At 38.3% G+C, this 13,906-nt stretch overlaps 1 protein-coding gene across 1 annotated transcript in view; it reads left to right on the top strand.

Moving 5' to 3' along the window:
- The window catches only part of LOC138333471 (zinc finger protein basonuclin-2-like), a 71,556-nt gene that overhangs the window by 38,642 nt on the left and 19,008 nt on the right, over window positions 1-13,906 (top strand). The window contains exon 4 of the mRNA XM_069281870.1: window positions 13,399-13,637. Within this exon, the coding sequence (XP_069137971.1) occupies window positions 13,399-13,637 (239 nt within the window). The remainder of the gene's footprint in view (window positions 1-13,398; window positions 13,638-13,906) is intronic.

Here is a 13,906-nt window from a genome sequence, read left to right as displayed (position 1 = left end):
CCACTTGGTGGTCAGTTGACCCCTTACTGGTCAGCAATCTCCCACTGACCCTTAAGTCCTGATGGACACACTTGATGATCTTCAGTGGTCATCTGTAATTTAGGATAGCATTCATTAGTCATTGATAAAGGTATCTCTAGAGTGGACAGTCCAGTTTTGACCTTGGAAAGTAAATGACCTCTTAGGGATGTAAGTGATTCCAGTAACAGTTCAGGAGAGTTTGGAGATAAACAGCTGATATTTGGTTTGACCTTTCTTTATCTCAAGGTCAGTATACTTTTGTATGTAATTCATTACTTATGTGACATGCTTTCTTCTTCAAAGGTTAATAGCAAGGTTAATTGTCAAAAACCCACTTGATATATCTTTGAAGGTCATTTGAAAGTCATTTAACCTATCAAAATAATCACATGTAATATTTAATGAATAACTATTAGACAGCATTATTAACAAATACATTTAATGACCTATATCATGAGTTCATGGCCCTACTGCTGAAGTCATGACCTCATCATATTTAATATCCTCGATGAAAAATGAAAGGCACAATTCATCATATTAACTCAGTAAATTAATTGAAGTTAGTCGCCTTTTAACAACATTTAGATTTGTTGGGAGTACGGATCATTGGGTTTAGCTGGGGTAAAAGTGAAGCTTGTCCCTACTCTCCGTTGTGTTAATATAAATAATGGCTTGTGTCGAGTGGCGATGCATGTAAAAGGCATTAGGTTGTAATATTGTGTCAGTAGGGTTCAGCATCATTAGTTCTGTAAAGGAAAGATCAGGATATTAGTGTGGCTTATTATCGGACCAAACTAGCCATTACAAAACCTCTTCTTACCTGGACAAGCAGGCCAACGTTTCTATGGATACGTGGATTATATCAAATTTGCATATCATATTCTAAAAAAATTAATTAAGAAGACAATATTTTCAAGGATGCAAGAAATTTGTGTTAAAGGCTGAAATAATGAAATTAATATCATTTTAAACTCTTTACTAATTATTTCATTTTTTGGTTTTATTTTTGTTGTTGTTTTTTTTATATTCTTTTTCTCTTAATAACGAAATTTGAAATGTTGATCATTGCACTTAAAAGCTAAGTTTGTTTAAGAAGTTTGTGTGCCAACATTTGGCAGAAGAAACCACTTGTGTGGAAGGTTAACAAAACAGTAGTTTGGTGCTTAGTCAAAATTCCCTGGCCACATTGTCAATGTAAGTGTAAACATTTGTCTTCAAACATTTTCAGAGGAAGTTGGAACTTTAAAAAAAAAATGAAATTCCCTTCTACAGAAAAACAGATGCAGCCTATGCAGATGTCGAGGAAGTCTTACCTCGACAGCAGGTATGCTGTTTGATAGCGCGATGCTCCTTTTCTTGAAGTTTTGTGAACTCTCTGTGCCTAGAAAGAGATTTGACAGAAGTCTGTAATGTACTGTGAAGAAGCATAGTAGCTAATATGGCCAAGAAAGATAAAAAAAATGTTAACATCTTTGTCTTTTGACACTGTGGGAAAATCGTACTTGTGTGTCCAATGTGTTAAACCGGAAATTCTCAACAGATAATACAAGTTTTTTGAATTGTTGGCATGAGATATCAGAAACAGCCAAATTTAAGGGATATGAAATTAAACAAAACCATGGCATCGAAGAATGTTTTTTCCAGTTCATATCTTGAACTTTCACGATTGTTAGATTTGGATTAAACTCTAACTCCATATTTACCAAAAATTCATTGTGATTTTAATTGGTGCCTTTGTCTTTTTTTGTCCTTTTTTTGTAAGTTTTCACTGAAAAAACTTAAGTGGTGGGGATATTTTTAGAATTCAATTGTTATTCATGTTGAGGAACAAAGAGAGTATTTTTTGACAGATTTTCCAAAGTCATAACAAGTTTTGAGAATACTTATTGTGCATGCTGTACCCCTGGTCTGCTGGGCAGATTGATGTGTCCATAGACAGGATGTGTTGTCAGACCAGCACACACACACACACACAGGACCCCTCCACAGTGAGGGAGTCAAAGTCTGCCCCTCTGACTTGTGTATCTGAACTGTAATTATGGGCTTGGCACACGACCAAGTGTCTACAGGAAGCTCCAGAGCTCACATAGAGATAGATAACTGTTTATATGGCTTCTCCATCTTTGTCATGGTGACTGGGGAAGCGGCAGAAATCTACACTCCCCAGAACCGTGGCTGCCCCATCAAGCAAAGAGCTGTAAATATTAGTGTGGAACTCTGTGTTTGTACAGTGAAGATATAATTATTATGCCGGAATGACATATCATAGGGTCTTAATCAATATTTGTCATTGGTCTAATGTCACAAAATAACATGTTGTAACACTTTATCCTTGCTTTGTCCTCCGTCTCCCAGCCCTTAGTCTATAATTGAGAGTGTATAGAGTTCCCTAAATAGTCGCGCTCTGTCAAAGTCCATTCCGACTAGAATCTTACATTGATTTGTCCGCATCGATTTCAATAGGCGCGTGGTTCGTCCTACCCAATCCGTGGGACGACCGACGACACCAGTCCGGGTTTGTATCCTCTAACATTGTCCTGCGGCATCAGCCGCCACCAGGACAAACATTGATAACTCTTATTGAACATGTTAAGACACAGAATCAACAGAGTTACCAGGTCATCAACGACCAATTGTCATGTTCCAAACATGATTAAGCGATCACTTGCTTTCCAGAACGACTCTCTATTAATGGTCTGTAAAGTATAAATGCACTGCGACACTTTAGGATGAAGAGCACTTTCAATTTTCTCTGACAAGCAAATAAACAATGGTAATACCAAATGTTATAATAGTGAAGGCCTGATGACAGTTTACTCAGTGCACGAAGGAAGTTTGTAATCGGAAAAGGAAAAGTGGAGGAAAAAAGGGATTTGTTTGATATTTGATGGGAGGGAGGGATCATTGCATTCATCAGTGGAGAGGAGCAATCATTGTATCCATCACGTCCCCATAAAGTTTTATCAGACACTGTTAAGTGTGTAATTACTTGGAAAGAAGATAGGCAGATTGGCAGTTAATGAGAGAATGATAGATGGCTAAGTTCTCCTAGTCTGTCAGGGCTACCTTACACAGTCACAACAGGTGTACCTTCTCTCCATACTGTGACAGCGGTCCCTCCCCACTCCCCCCTCCTCTTTTACTGCAGTTGATAACTCAGCTTCAGCCATGAGAATTGAAAAGTAATAAAATGGAAACAAGCGATGTACTCCCAAGGCAAGCACTCACTGCAGTAGCAGCTAGTCGATAAGCTTATAATGGGGTAATTGAGTTTGAAGGAGCATATTCCATTTGATTAACTTCACTTTTTGAAATTCATCAAATTAAAAACCTATAAAACGTAAACTATTTGGAGAAGAGAACATATTTCTGAATGTCTGTGTTGAGTGTCGTTTGCCGGCTTGTCCTCTTTGATTCACTGTTGATTTTATTAACATTTTAATGGCTGCCTAAATATACAGATTTGGTATCAGGTTCTAATTGATATTTGTCTGTTTGAATGCCAACTATTGTGATTTCAAAGTGTGCAACCAAGACAATACATATTCATTCTGACTTTTATAGAGAAAAAAATTAAGAGCTTCAATATCCAAATATTTTTTCTATATGCCAATGATTTATGATTCTAAAGTTGATTAATCATTTAATTGATTGCCACTAACAAAAATAAGAATATTGAAACATGCAAAAATGATAATCACAATATTGAAGTCAGTGGTAGGAGGTGTTAAATGTTATAATGACTTATTTTAATCTTAATTTGTAGCAATAATTCTTATGAATTTGCCCCTGAAATTTCATGTTGGACTTGTCTAGTCTTTGATTAAGAATAGTCTAAATGTGTCTTCAGGGATGAATGAGTTGAAATATATAAAGGAGTTTGTCTTGCTGAAATTAAAATATTTGAAACATGTTATTTTTGTAGGAGTAAGAATTAGAAGTTAATGATGTAGGTATATAGTTAGAGGTGTTCACCTTGACCATGATATTAGTACAGGATGTTTTGTGTTCAGGGCCAGTGTTTGACATGTGGGCCTGAAATTGTTGACATTCAGAGTGATGGACCGGTACCCTGGGGCGACATCTGTTCTAAAGCCAAGACAAAGAGAGGGGAGGGTCCATGTTGGTCAGAGACCCCTCACAAAAATATTTATGTGTTATTGAAGACTTGTAGATCAGTGGGGGAAGCGACAGGGTAAATACAGAGCTGGGGATAATCAGATAAGTGGGGAATGTCGGTGGAGATAATCTATCTGTTCCCCCTGGTGCATCACCAGTTACTCTCAGTAGGGCTTGTCCTTCTCATGTGTCTTCTGATCCGCCAGATTCCAGGTTACACCAGCTTCAGGCCTAGGCCCTTTGACAGAAGCCAAAACAGGATGTCAGTAGTCCCAGTACAGCTGGCTATCTCAGCATCAGGAGGTTCAGGTGGGGGACCAGGGACCTAATGCTAGGCTGTATCATAACTTATCAAAGTAGAGAGAGCAGATTTTACTTGTTCACATCCCCCATATCAAAGTCAAGTGAGAATCTCTATAGCCCATCTAGCCTATATTTAACTACAGGCCACAACAGGCAAGATTCTCTCAACTTGAAGCCAAGTTTTGACTGTAACTGTCACTTGGTAGGTCAAATATTAAATTGGCACTGATTAGTTATGACAGAGTTTATAGAATAAAAGTAGAGCAGTATGTATTTACATCTAGATGAAATAAAGAAAATGTTGTGTAAAGATATAGTACATTTTCTGAAAGTATTCTTAGCACTACTGTTTCAAAAACTAAATTGTTGAATAGAGCAATTAAGTGTTATGATTCACAATATCTAAATTTTGATTCTTGTAAGCCTAAAGTAATCTTTTGGGAATTTCTATGACATTAGAAATACTGTGGCTAAAACTATGACTGTGAGTGACCCTTGATATAGGATGATGTTAGAATTACTGTTGTTATGTCTGTGAGTGACCCTTGATCAGCCAGTGGACCTCTGACACTACACAGGACCCCGAAAGTTGTTTATATGTTTGTAGATGGGACAGAGGAAAGTAAATAGGACCATTAGTCTAAGGAGAATCGCATAGTTCATCTGAAGGCCCATCACCTCAGCCCCCTTCAAGTCCTCCACACTGGCCTTTGACTAGGGAGGTTTGGAGACAAAATGAGACAGCTGGGAACAGTTAGACATATTATCTGTCTTATCACAATCCAGCTGGTTTGGCCATTTACACTGCCAGTATGGGCACTGTCATGGCAACATGGTCCACTACCCTGGTCTGTCAGCCTCACTGACCATATATGGTGATGCAGGTGCCCTGTACTCCCCCTGGAGTTCCTTGGTCTGTCATCAGATAATGTGTATGTGATTGTACTTTCCTGGTGTGTATGTAGAGGATTATCAGTGTGTTCCACTAGGACACCCCTCACCCATAGGGTGCTCAGAACCTCCAGGGGATACCCCCTCCCTCTTCTGTACTCAAAGGCGAGATGTAGAGATAATTACATGTTTGAGTCCAGCCAGAAGTTGATGCTGTAAATGTCACTGGCCAAATGCCGGAGTATCATTAGGAAAAACACTTTGCATCCTAACAGGCTTGTAGCATAAAAACAGAGTTTTGAAAGGTCTAGAAACCGGCGTTTTTCATCTGATTATGTCAAAGTCTTTCCTTCGGTACAGAAATTTACAGAGAGTCAACAAATCACCTAATTATGCCAAATATTTTTTTTCTGTGGTACAGACATGTTTCGAGGGTCGACAAACTACATAATTACGTCTCTTTCTATTACTACTTTACTGTTTCTGCCCGGCAGCCACCATGATGAGAACAGGACTTTTCTCACAGAAGCTGGTCCTGTGTTCCTTAGAACATGCATTGCCCAATTCTGATATCAACGATGCTAAATTAGACACAATCAGATGACAAGCAATTAGCATTGGGGAGAAATTCATTCATAAACAATCTGTAACAGCCCTCCACGTTTCTCACACTTTTCATTCACGGATTCTGTCCTTTATTTCCCCACTTTTCCCTAATGGTAACAGGAAACACGATTTACCGTCCTAAGTGCTTCACACGACACACATCCCAGCAGACAGTCTGAAGGGATGGGAAACAAACTTGTCATTTGTTATGTATTTAACCATCAAAGAATCCTCAATGTCTCGACATCATTGCCACATTTGTAACAGGCTTGTCTTGAGGAACTTTATTTTACTCTTCACAACAAAAGTTGATCATCTAACTTATGAAAGATGTTCCTCGTTAAATTTGAGAAACTCCCCATGTCGCCAATATTATCTTATCATATAAAATACAAGTTTTTTCCACCACTTGAGATTCTGATGTAATTTCTGCTTAATTCTTTATATCCCCAACTGATTGTCTTCGTTAGGTCTTATTTGTACCACTTTACCTCTCTCTATATCTAACAGCTGTTTTGTATAAAAACAATTCTTTCCATATGTCTAAAAGGACATGTTTATGCTATCATCATTAAAAAAAATCTATTATTTTCTCATCAGTTAAAGCTAAGACATTTCTTTTTTCTTTATTTTTTTCTTTTTGTCACTGTATTAATAGCAGATTGAACAAAAAGTTTTTTTAAAGTGATATAAATCTTGTTTCTGACAAAAGAATGTTTAAACGTTATGTCAGTTTTGGCTTTGACAAAGGATAAACTTTTTTAATTTCAGGAAAAGGTCTATAAATTATAGCTTTAGATAAAACCTTGGACATATAGATCTTTAGAGTGTTTTAACTAATAACTTTTGATAAGGAAACAAATCTTTTATTGATTATTGCGAGATTACTTTTTCACTTTTTGAAAAACAACCAAAAAAATCTCATTTTTTGTGAAATGAAGTCCCAGTTGTCAATGTTTTAGGGTTCACATTCGTACGATTCATTTCTTTTAATACTAAAATCGCAGCATTTTTCCCTGTCTACGACATATACAGAGAATGGATAGGTATGCTACATACAGCTTTGATGGATTGGGAGTGTACTATTTACATTATTTCCCCTCCTTCATGGTAACGGAGATGGCACAATTCTCTCTAGAGCAATTTGGAAATTTGTCTCGTTCAACAAGTATAGGAGACAGTGATGATGAAAGCCTCTCTGTAAATCGGGACCATTTTACCCAGCAATCAACAGTAAAGCGCCACAGTGCCACCACAGTATGGTGCCAAATACTATTTCTTACATGTCAGCCTAAAAACGTTGATGGTATATATTTTGTATACATGGAGTCTCCGGAGTCTGTCTTTAGATTCTAACATCGGAGATAACAGCTGATACCCTGCCACCATTGATGGGTAGGAAAGACATCTCCCCTACCCCCAGGACAATCTCAGGGCCTTGGCAAGCGCTTCCTGCAATTTCTGCCCCTATTTCAAAGATCATGTGTCTCCAAGATGTAGATAAAGGCTTTGTAAGTTTGACAAAGAGCTCGTGTCTGGGGAAACCATTGACCCCAATGGTGGCAGCGGTGGAGATGATGCGTCTTAGCAATACGATAAGACTCGGATGGAATACACATCTGTTACGTGTTATTGTCATGCAAGCCCATCACAGGAAAGAGCCAATCCAATAGAACAATATTGATGACAATCTGGGGGACAATGTAACTGAATAACCACATAAGACACAAATAAGTCTTCATCGCCGTGGTGACACATTTGTGTCCTATCACGCACTGTGCGGCGCGGGTCACAGAAGTATATAGTGCTGTGTCCCTACAACGAAACACATCACCAAATTACCGACCAATAGCTTGGATGCACAAGAACACATCACCAAATTATTGTTGACAACTATCACCGCACGTGTAGTACACTTTAGGCACCTCTAATGACGTTCGCCAGGGCTTTCTTTTTAATTTGTACCGTGCTAATAAATGGTAGAATGTCCCAACGAATTCTCATCAACTTTGGCGACACGCTATCTGATAGAGTACACTGTCCACTACTGGAGCTGTACTGGAGGCTGAATGCTCTACTGCCTTTGTGTTGGAGACTATGGTACTTGTGTTAAGACTAACGTTTTGTCACCTCACCAATGATTTATTTAGCTTTACACAACAATACTGACAACATGAAACATGGCAGACCTGTCTTTCTGCAGTGTACTCTAGGAACTCTACAGGCTTTGTAAGATGTCATTAAACATTCTGTTACTTATATTGGATATAAATTAATTATAAACAAAAACATTTTACTCACAATGATTTTATAGGTTGATACAACAAAAAAACAATTAATCAATGATTTAAATCATGTACAAATTTAATTTCGGTTATCAAACTGGGATTAAAAGAAATTCATAGTTTAACATGGGTTGGAGCTTATGTTCTATTTTATTGTCTGCAGTCATACTGTAAGGCTGAAGGTCAAGGATTTTTTATCCAAGGTCAGTATTTCACTGGTCAAGGTTACAACTCGGATATCTTGTAAAAGTTTTTGATTTTGAATATATTTGATATATCCATCTTAATGTAAAAGTAAGGTGTCCAAAACGCTTGAACAGTATCTTAAGAAGTCCTACTGTGTAACTGGCAGGGAGTGTGTGGAATTCACTTGTTGTTTGTCAGTCAACAACAAGGTCTGATGCTGCTTTTGATGAGTTCTGTCCCAAACTCTTAGTAGGATTGCTTTGTTTGTACAAGATGGTGGAGGTGATGTGTCACCATGGAGACCAGAGTCTGGCAAACATCAAAATGACAGCCGTTGTGATCAGAGGTCACATGATATACCTACTGGGAGATCCCATGTCTGTGGCTGATGACTGTCACAGCCAAAATAATACTCCTCAACCTGTATCAGATTTGTAGGCAATGAGCAACTGTCACACAGAAAATCATCATTTTCACAAATGGTCCTGGACGTCTGTTTCCCATAATGTTCTATCAGATCCACGTCTCCAGGACAGCCTCCAAGACATATACATGTACATGATATTAGATCAACTGTGGTATTACTATAGGAAAATTATACACTGACAAGAATATAGGTATCAGATTTAATGTTAAAAAGAAACTCCATCCTGACTTGAGATTAGGAGAAAAGGCCTACAGAGAGTGTCTTCTCTCAGGGAAGTTGATTGATGAAAAGTTGTGGAGCAATGGCTGATGTGGTGAAAACGATGCTAAAGTTAGAGACACATGACCATTACACATGACCTAGCCATGTTATTAGGACCATCAGTATTGTTGTGATAGCAGGAGTATCCGATGTCTTGTTACTGTCGTATATGTACCAGAATCCCCAGTGTCCTTTTAACCTTGAGTCCCCGTCCTCATCATTCCTGGGGGGTTTCTCGGTTGTCTCATTATTTGTATCCCTCTGTCACACCAGTGCCCCCTAAGCCATCAGTCTACACACAAATTTATCCCTGACACATTTTCACTATTTCATTAATTATCTATAAGTAATACAGTTTTTCACAATTATGAAACTGATAACATGTGTAAATTTTTTTACTTAAATGCTATTTTTGAGCTCTTTTTGAGTCATTCTTGTACACTTATTTATTTTAAGCAAAAAGCCAGAAGAATAAATCAATTAGCAATTGTTAAAGTGATTAAACAGATAGGATTATTATCTGTAGCATACACAAGCTCTCACATACTGATGATTTCTTGTCTCTGTCTTCTGCGTGATGGCATTTTTTGCATTCAATGATTTTTAAAAAATCTTTAACAGCTGTTACTGGGGAGCCAAAGCCGTTGCTACGGTAACCCAGAAAACCATGGTGACAATGTCTCTGATTGAATTTTGTTTGTGAAGGCAATTTGATATTCGATCAAGGTCGTTTGAGAGCTTACTTTTTTTGGTGTGAAAATCTTAAAGTGCAGGGGAAGGTGGAAAAATCAATTTTTGCTATAAAATTCGGAAACAAACTCTTGCATTATGAAATATTTGGAAGTCTAGAGATCTCCATATTTTTGCACATTTTTTTCCAATTGAATGTCTTTTTTGTCATTCATGAATGAAATTAAAGCAGTACCAGTGAACTGATACTACAGCTTTAGTATGGTACCATTTCAGGTTTTCCAATCGATATAGTTACAATTCCATCAGGATTCCAACATCTTAGATTTTTTTGCCCTATGTGTATGTGACAGTGTTCCCAGTTACTGGCATGCATGGGGTGAAATAAGAATTGTCATGTGATACATTCATCATAGAGATATTGATTGGGTACTCCTTCTCATCAATATATCATTGCAGAGCTTGCACGTACCAATGTCACACTTCCACAAAGTTTGGCAGGCAAACAAACTATTGATTCCAACTCAACCAGTTTGATTTTCAATTGAAATTATCCAGCTTTGATGCGACAACGAAAACTTGTTCCCTTGTCGTTGCCTGGGAACACTTTCTGCTAGATTTGTGTCTGCACTTTTGATACCTGAAGTAAAACTTGGCATGACAATCGTTGTATTTCTAGATTTGTTGTCGTTCCTCTTATAACCAGACGTAAGATAATACATCTCAGATATTGGATCTTTTCATATTGACAATCAACAAAGGAAATTAACCCTAAATTAGTTGATAGTTATAAGAATGTACAAGAAAAATAAATACAATAGTGGTGAATGTTTGTTGTACCATGAATAGTGGGGTGTTGGGGTTATCTGTCTACAGGATCCTGGGAGTAGGGAAAGTTCCCGGGGTCAGAGTGTGTTTGTGTATCTGTGGGGGTTAATCTGGTTCACACTCTGACATCTAACTTGACCATTAGTCAAAAACTACAAATCACCATAGTGTATTATCATATCTTCTCTGGTGATTTTCTCAGGTGGATATTGTAGAAAGCTAACAAGTAAAATGTCTAGGGATTTGTAGGATTTTCTGTTGATAATTTTTCTTAGTAAGTAACTTAAAAAGCTAACCAGTCTTTACTTGATGTTTGACTCCTAGCCAGAGATAGACCCCCTCCCCAAACTCTCCTCAGCTGCTGTATCCTACTGCTATATAAATCACACATCTAGGCAAGTTTGAGTCATTAGGTGTAGTGACACTGGGACATGTAAGGTCTGTCACTGAAGGACTGGTTAAGTGTACATGTAGGACTGGGACATGTAAGGTCTGTCACTGAAGGACTGGGTAAGTGTACATGTAGGACTTGGACATGTAAGGTCTGTGAGCAAGTTTGAGATTGAAGGGGAGACAAAATACAACAGTGTGGGACTGAGGACAAGACAAAATACAACAGTGTGGGACTGAGGACAAGACAAAATACAACAGTGTGGGACTGAGGACAAGACAAAATACAACAGTGTGGGACTGAGGGCAAGACAAAATACAACAGTGTGGGACTGAGGGCAAGACAAAATACAACAGTGTGGGACTGAGGACAAGGCAAAATACAACAGTGTGGGACTGAGGACAAGGCAAAATACAACAGTGTGGGACTGAGGGCAAGACAAAATACAACAGTGTGGGACTGAGGGCAAGACAAAATACAACAGTGTGGGACTGAGGACAAGACAAAATACAACAGTGTGGGACTGAGGACAAGACAAAATACAACAGTGTGGGGCTGAGGGCAAGACAAAATACAACAGTGTGGGACTGAGGGCAAGACAAAATACAACAGTGTGGGGCTGAGGGCAAGACAAAATACAACAGTGTGGGACTGAGGGCAAGACAAAATAAAACAGTGTGGGACTGAGGGCAAGATAAAATACAACAGTGTGGGACTGAGGGCAAGACAAAATACAACAGTGTGGGGCTGAGGGCAAGACAAAATACAACAGTGTTGGGCTGAGGGCAAGACAAAATACAACAGTGTGGGACTGAGGGCAAGACAAAATACAACAGTGTGGGACTGAGGGCAAGACAAAATACAACAGTGTGGGACTGAGGACAAGACAAAATACAACAGTGTGGGACTGAGGGCAAGACAAAATACAACAGTGTGGGACTGAGGGCAAGACAAAATACAACAGTGTGGGACTGAGGGCAAGACAAAATACAACAGTGTGGGACTGAGGACAAGACAAAATACTGCAGTGTATACACTGAAAATGACACGAAATGCTAGTGTGGTATGTATACTGAGGACAAGACAAAATGATACAGAGTGTAAGTTGAGGGCGAGACGAAGTAATGCCAAAAAAAATAATATGTCTGTTCAGGGTTACCAGACCGACCCTAATTTTTTTTCCTCTTTTCTACGAAAAAATAATAAAAAGTCTTGATTTTGATCTCCGACTCAAGTTCAGGCCATCATTTTAGAGTGAAAAACACTCTTAAAAAAAAGAAAGGAAAAAAATCCTCGCGACTGACCGACCCTATTTTTTTTGCCAATGTAATAACCCTAAACAAACATATTTTTTTTCTTTTTTGGCCTAATACAGGACTGAGGGTGAGGCACTATACTACAGTATGGTACTACTGTGTTGGGTTGAGGACAAGCAAACATACTTAGTATCAATGTAGAAATGAGAACAAATATTACAGTTTGAGATTCAGAGGTAGAAAAATAGTATTTCAATATCTCAAAGACGTTTTATGGTGTCTTTGTCATAGATATTTTTCAATATTTTGAACTAAGATAGCTTCATCTTTAACTTTTGACAAAATCATTTATCCTTAATGAAGTCATTCATTAGAGAGAATTTGAAGTATATGTATGTAGATGTTATAGAGACAGTCTGTTCTGTGAATAGAAATCATTCTCAAAAAAATTCCTTAAATCAACTATTCTGCTTATGTATCTTCCATTGACATGTTCAGCCTTGGAGAATTCTACAACAAAGGGAAGGGAGCCTGGCTAAATTGATGTCCTTCATCAGAGCAATAAAAAATAATTGATAAAGTAATGCAATATTCATGGGGCACTGGTTCACCTGGGGTTGTCTTGTGCCTCAGCCCAATGTCTACACTCATGTATTAGTAATAGCGAGTCGGATTTAAACTGCTTTCTGGCATGCTTGAGCGACAGTGACCAAGGCGAAGACTGGCAGTTGTCCCGGGCCAATGTCTATGATTGCATGATCTGACCTCATACAAAGATCAATTATACACAGATAGCATGACACCAAAAGGCTTTTCCTTGTGTTTTATCAACCTACCTGTGTGTGGAGACCCTAATTGAAGAGATAAACCTAATTAATGGCCACTCTCTAAGGACTTAAGCTTTCTCCTCAATACATCTGTCTCTAGAAAACTTAGGGACACTGACACCTGTAATTTTCCAGGTAAAGAAGTTGATGGATACCATATATTTTTTTCGTAGGACATTTACTATCAATATTTTACCTGGAATCAATTTGTGATTTTCTTCAACATTTCAGCATTTACAACATACTGACTCTTTAAGACTGATATTATACATGTATTGAATTTGTCATTTTCTTTTGTATTTTTCAGCATTAGATAAACTGGGCTACAGACACATCTTCAATCTCGGCATGCAGGTGGAAGTGGTCCAGCCTAACATTGTCTTTGACATTGCCTCTCTCATGTTGTATGGGGCCCAAGCAACACCAATACGCCTCAAGATCCTCCTTGATCGCCTCTTCAGCGTTCTACAACATGACGAGGTGCTGCAGGTTCTACAGGGCTTTGGCTGGAACTATGAGGACTACGCCCGCGGATACATACTTCAGGTGGGTTGATCATTAGTTACATACATGACCTTCAGTGCAGTAGATGACCTTCAATGTAGTAGATGACCTTGGGTAATAAGTATAATTAAGTGTTGGTTCTGAATGACGTTCACTGTTATGGCCTTGAGTAATAGGTATAATGACTTTAAGGGTTGATTCTGAATCACCTTTATTGTTATGACCTTGAGTGTTAGGTATAATGACCTTTGGTGTTGATTCTGAATGACCTTCATTGTTACGACCTTTAGTGATAGGTATAATGACCTTTA

Source organism: Argopecten irradians, chromosome 10, assembly GCF_041381155.1.
Source record: "Argopecten irradians isolate NY chromosome 10, Ai_NY, whole genome shotgun sequence".
NCBI classification, from domain to species: Eukaryota; Metazoa; Mollusca; class Bivalvia; order Pectinida; family Pectinidae; genus Argopecten; species Argopecten irradians.
This window is presented reverse-complemented; position numbering and strand designations above follow the sequence as displayed.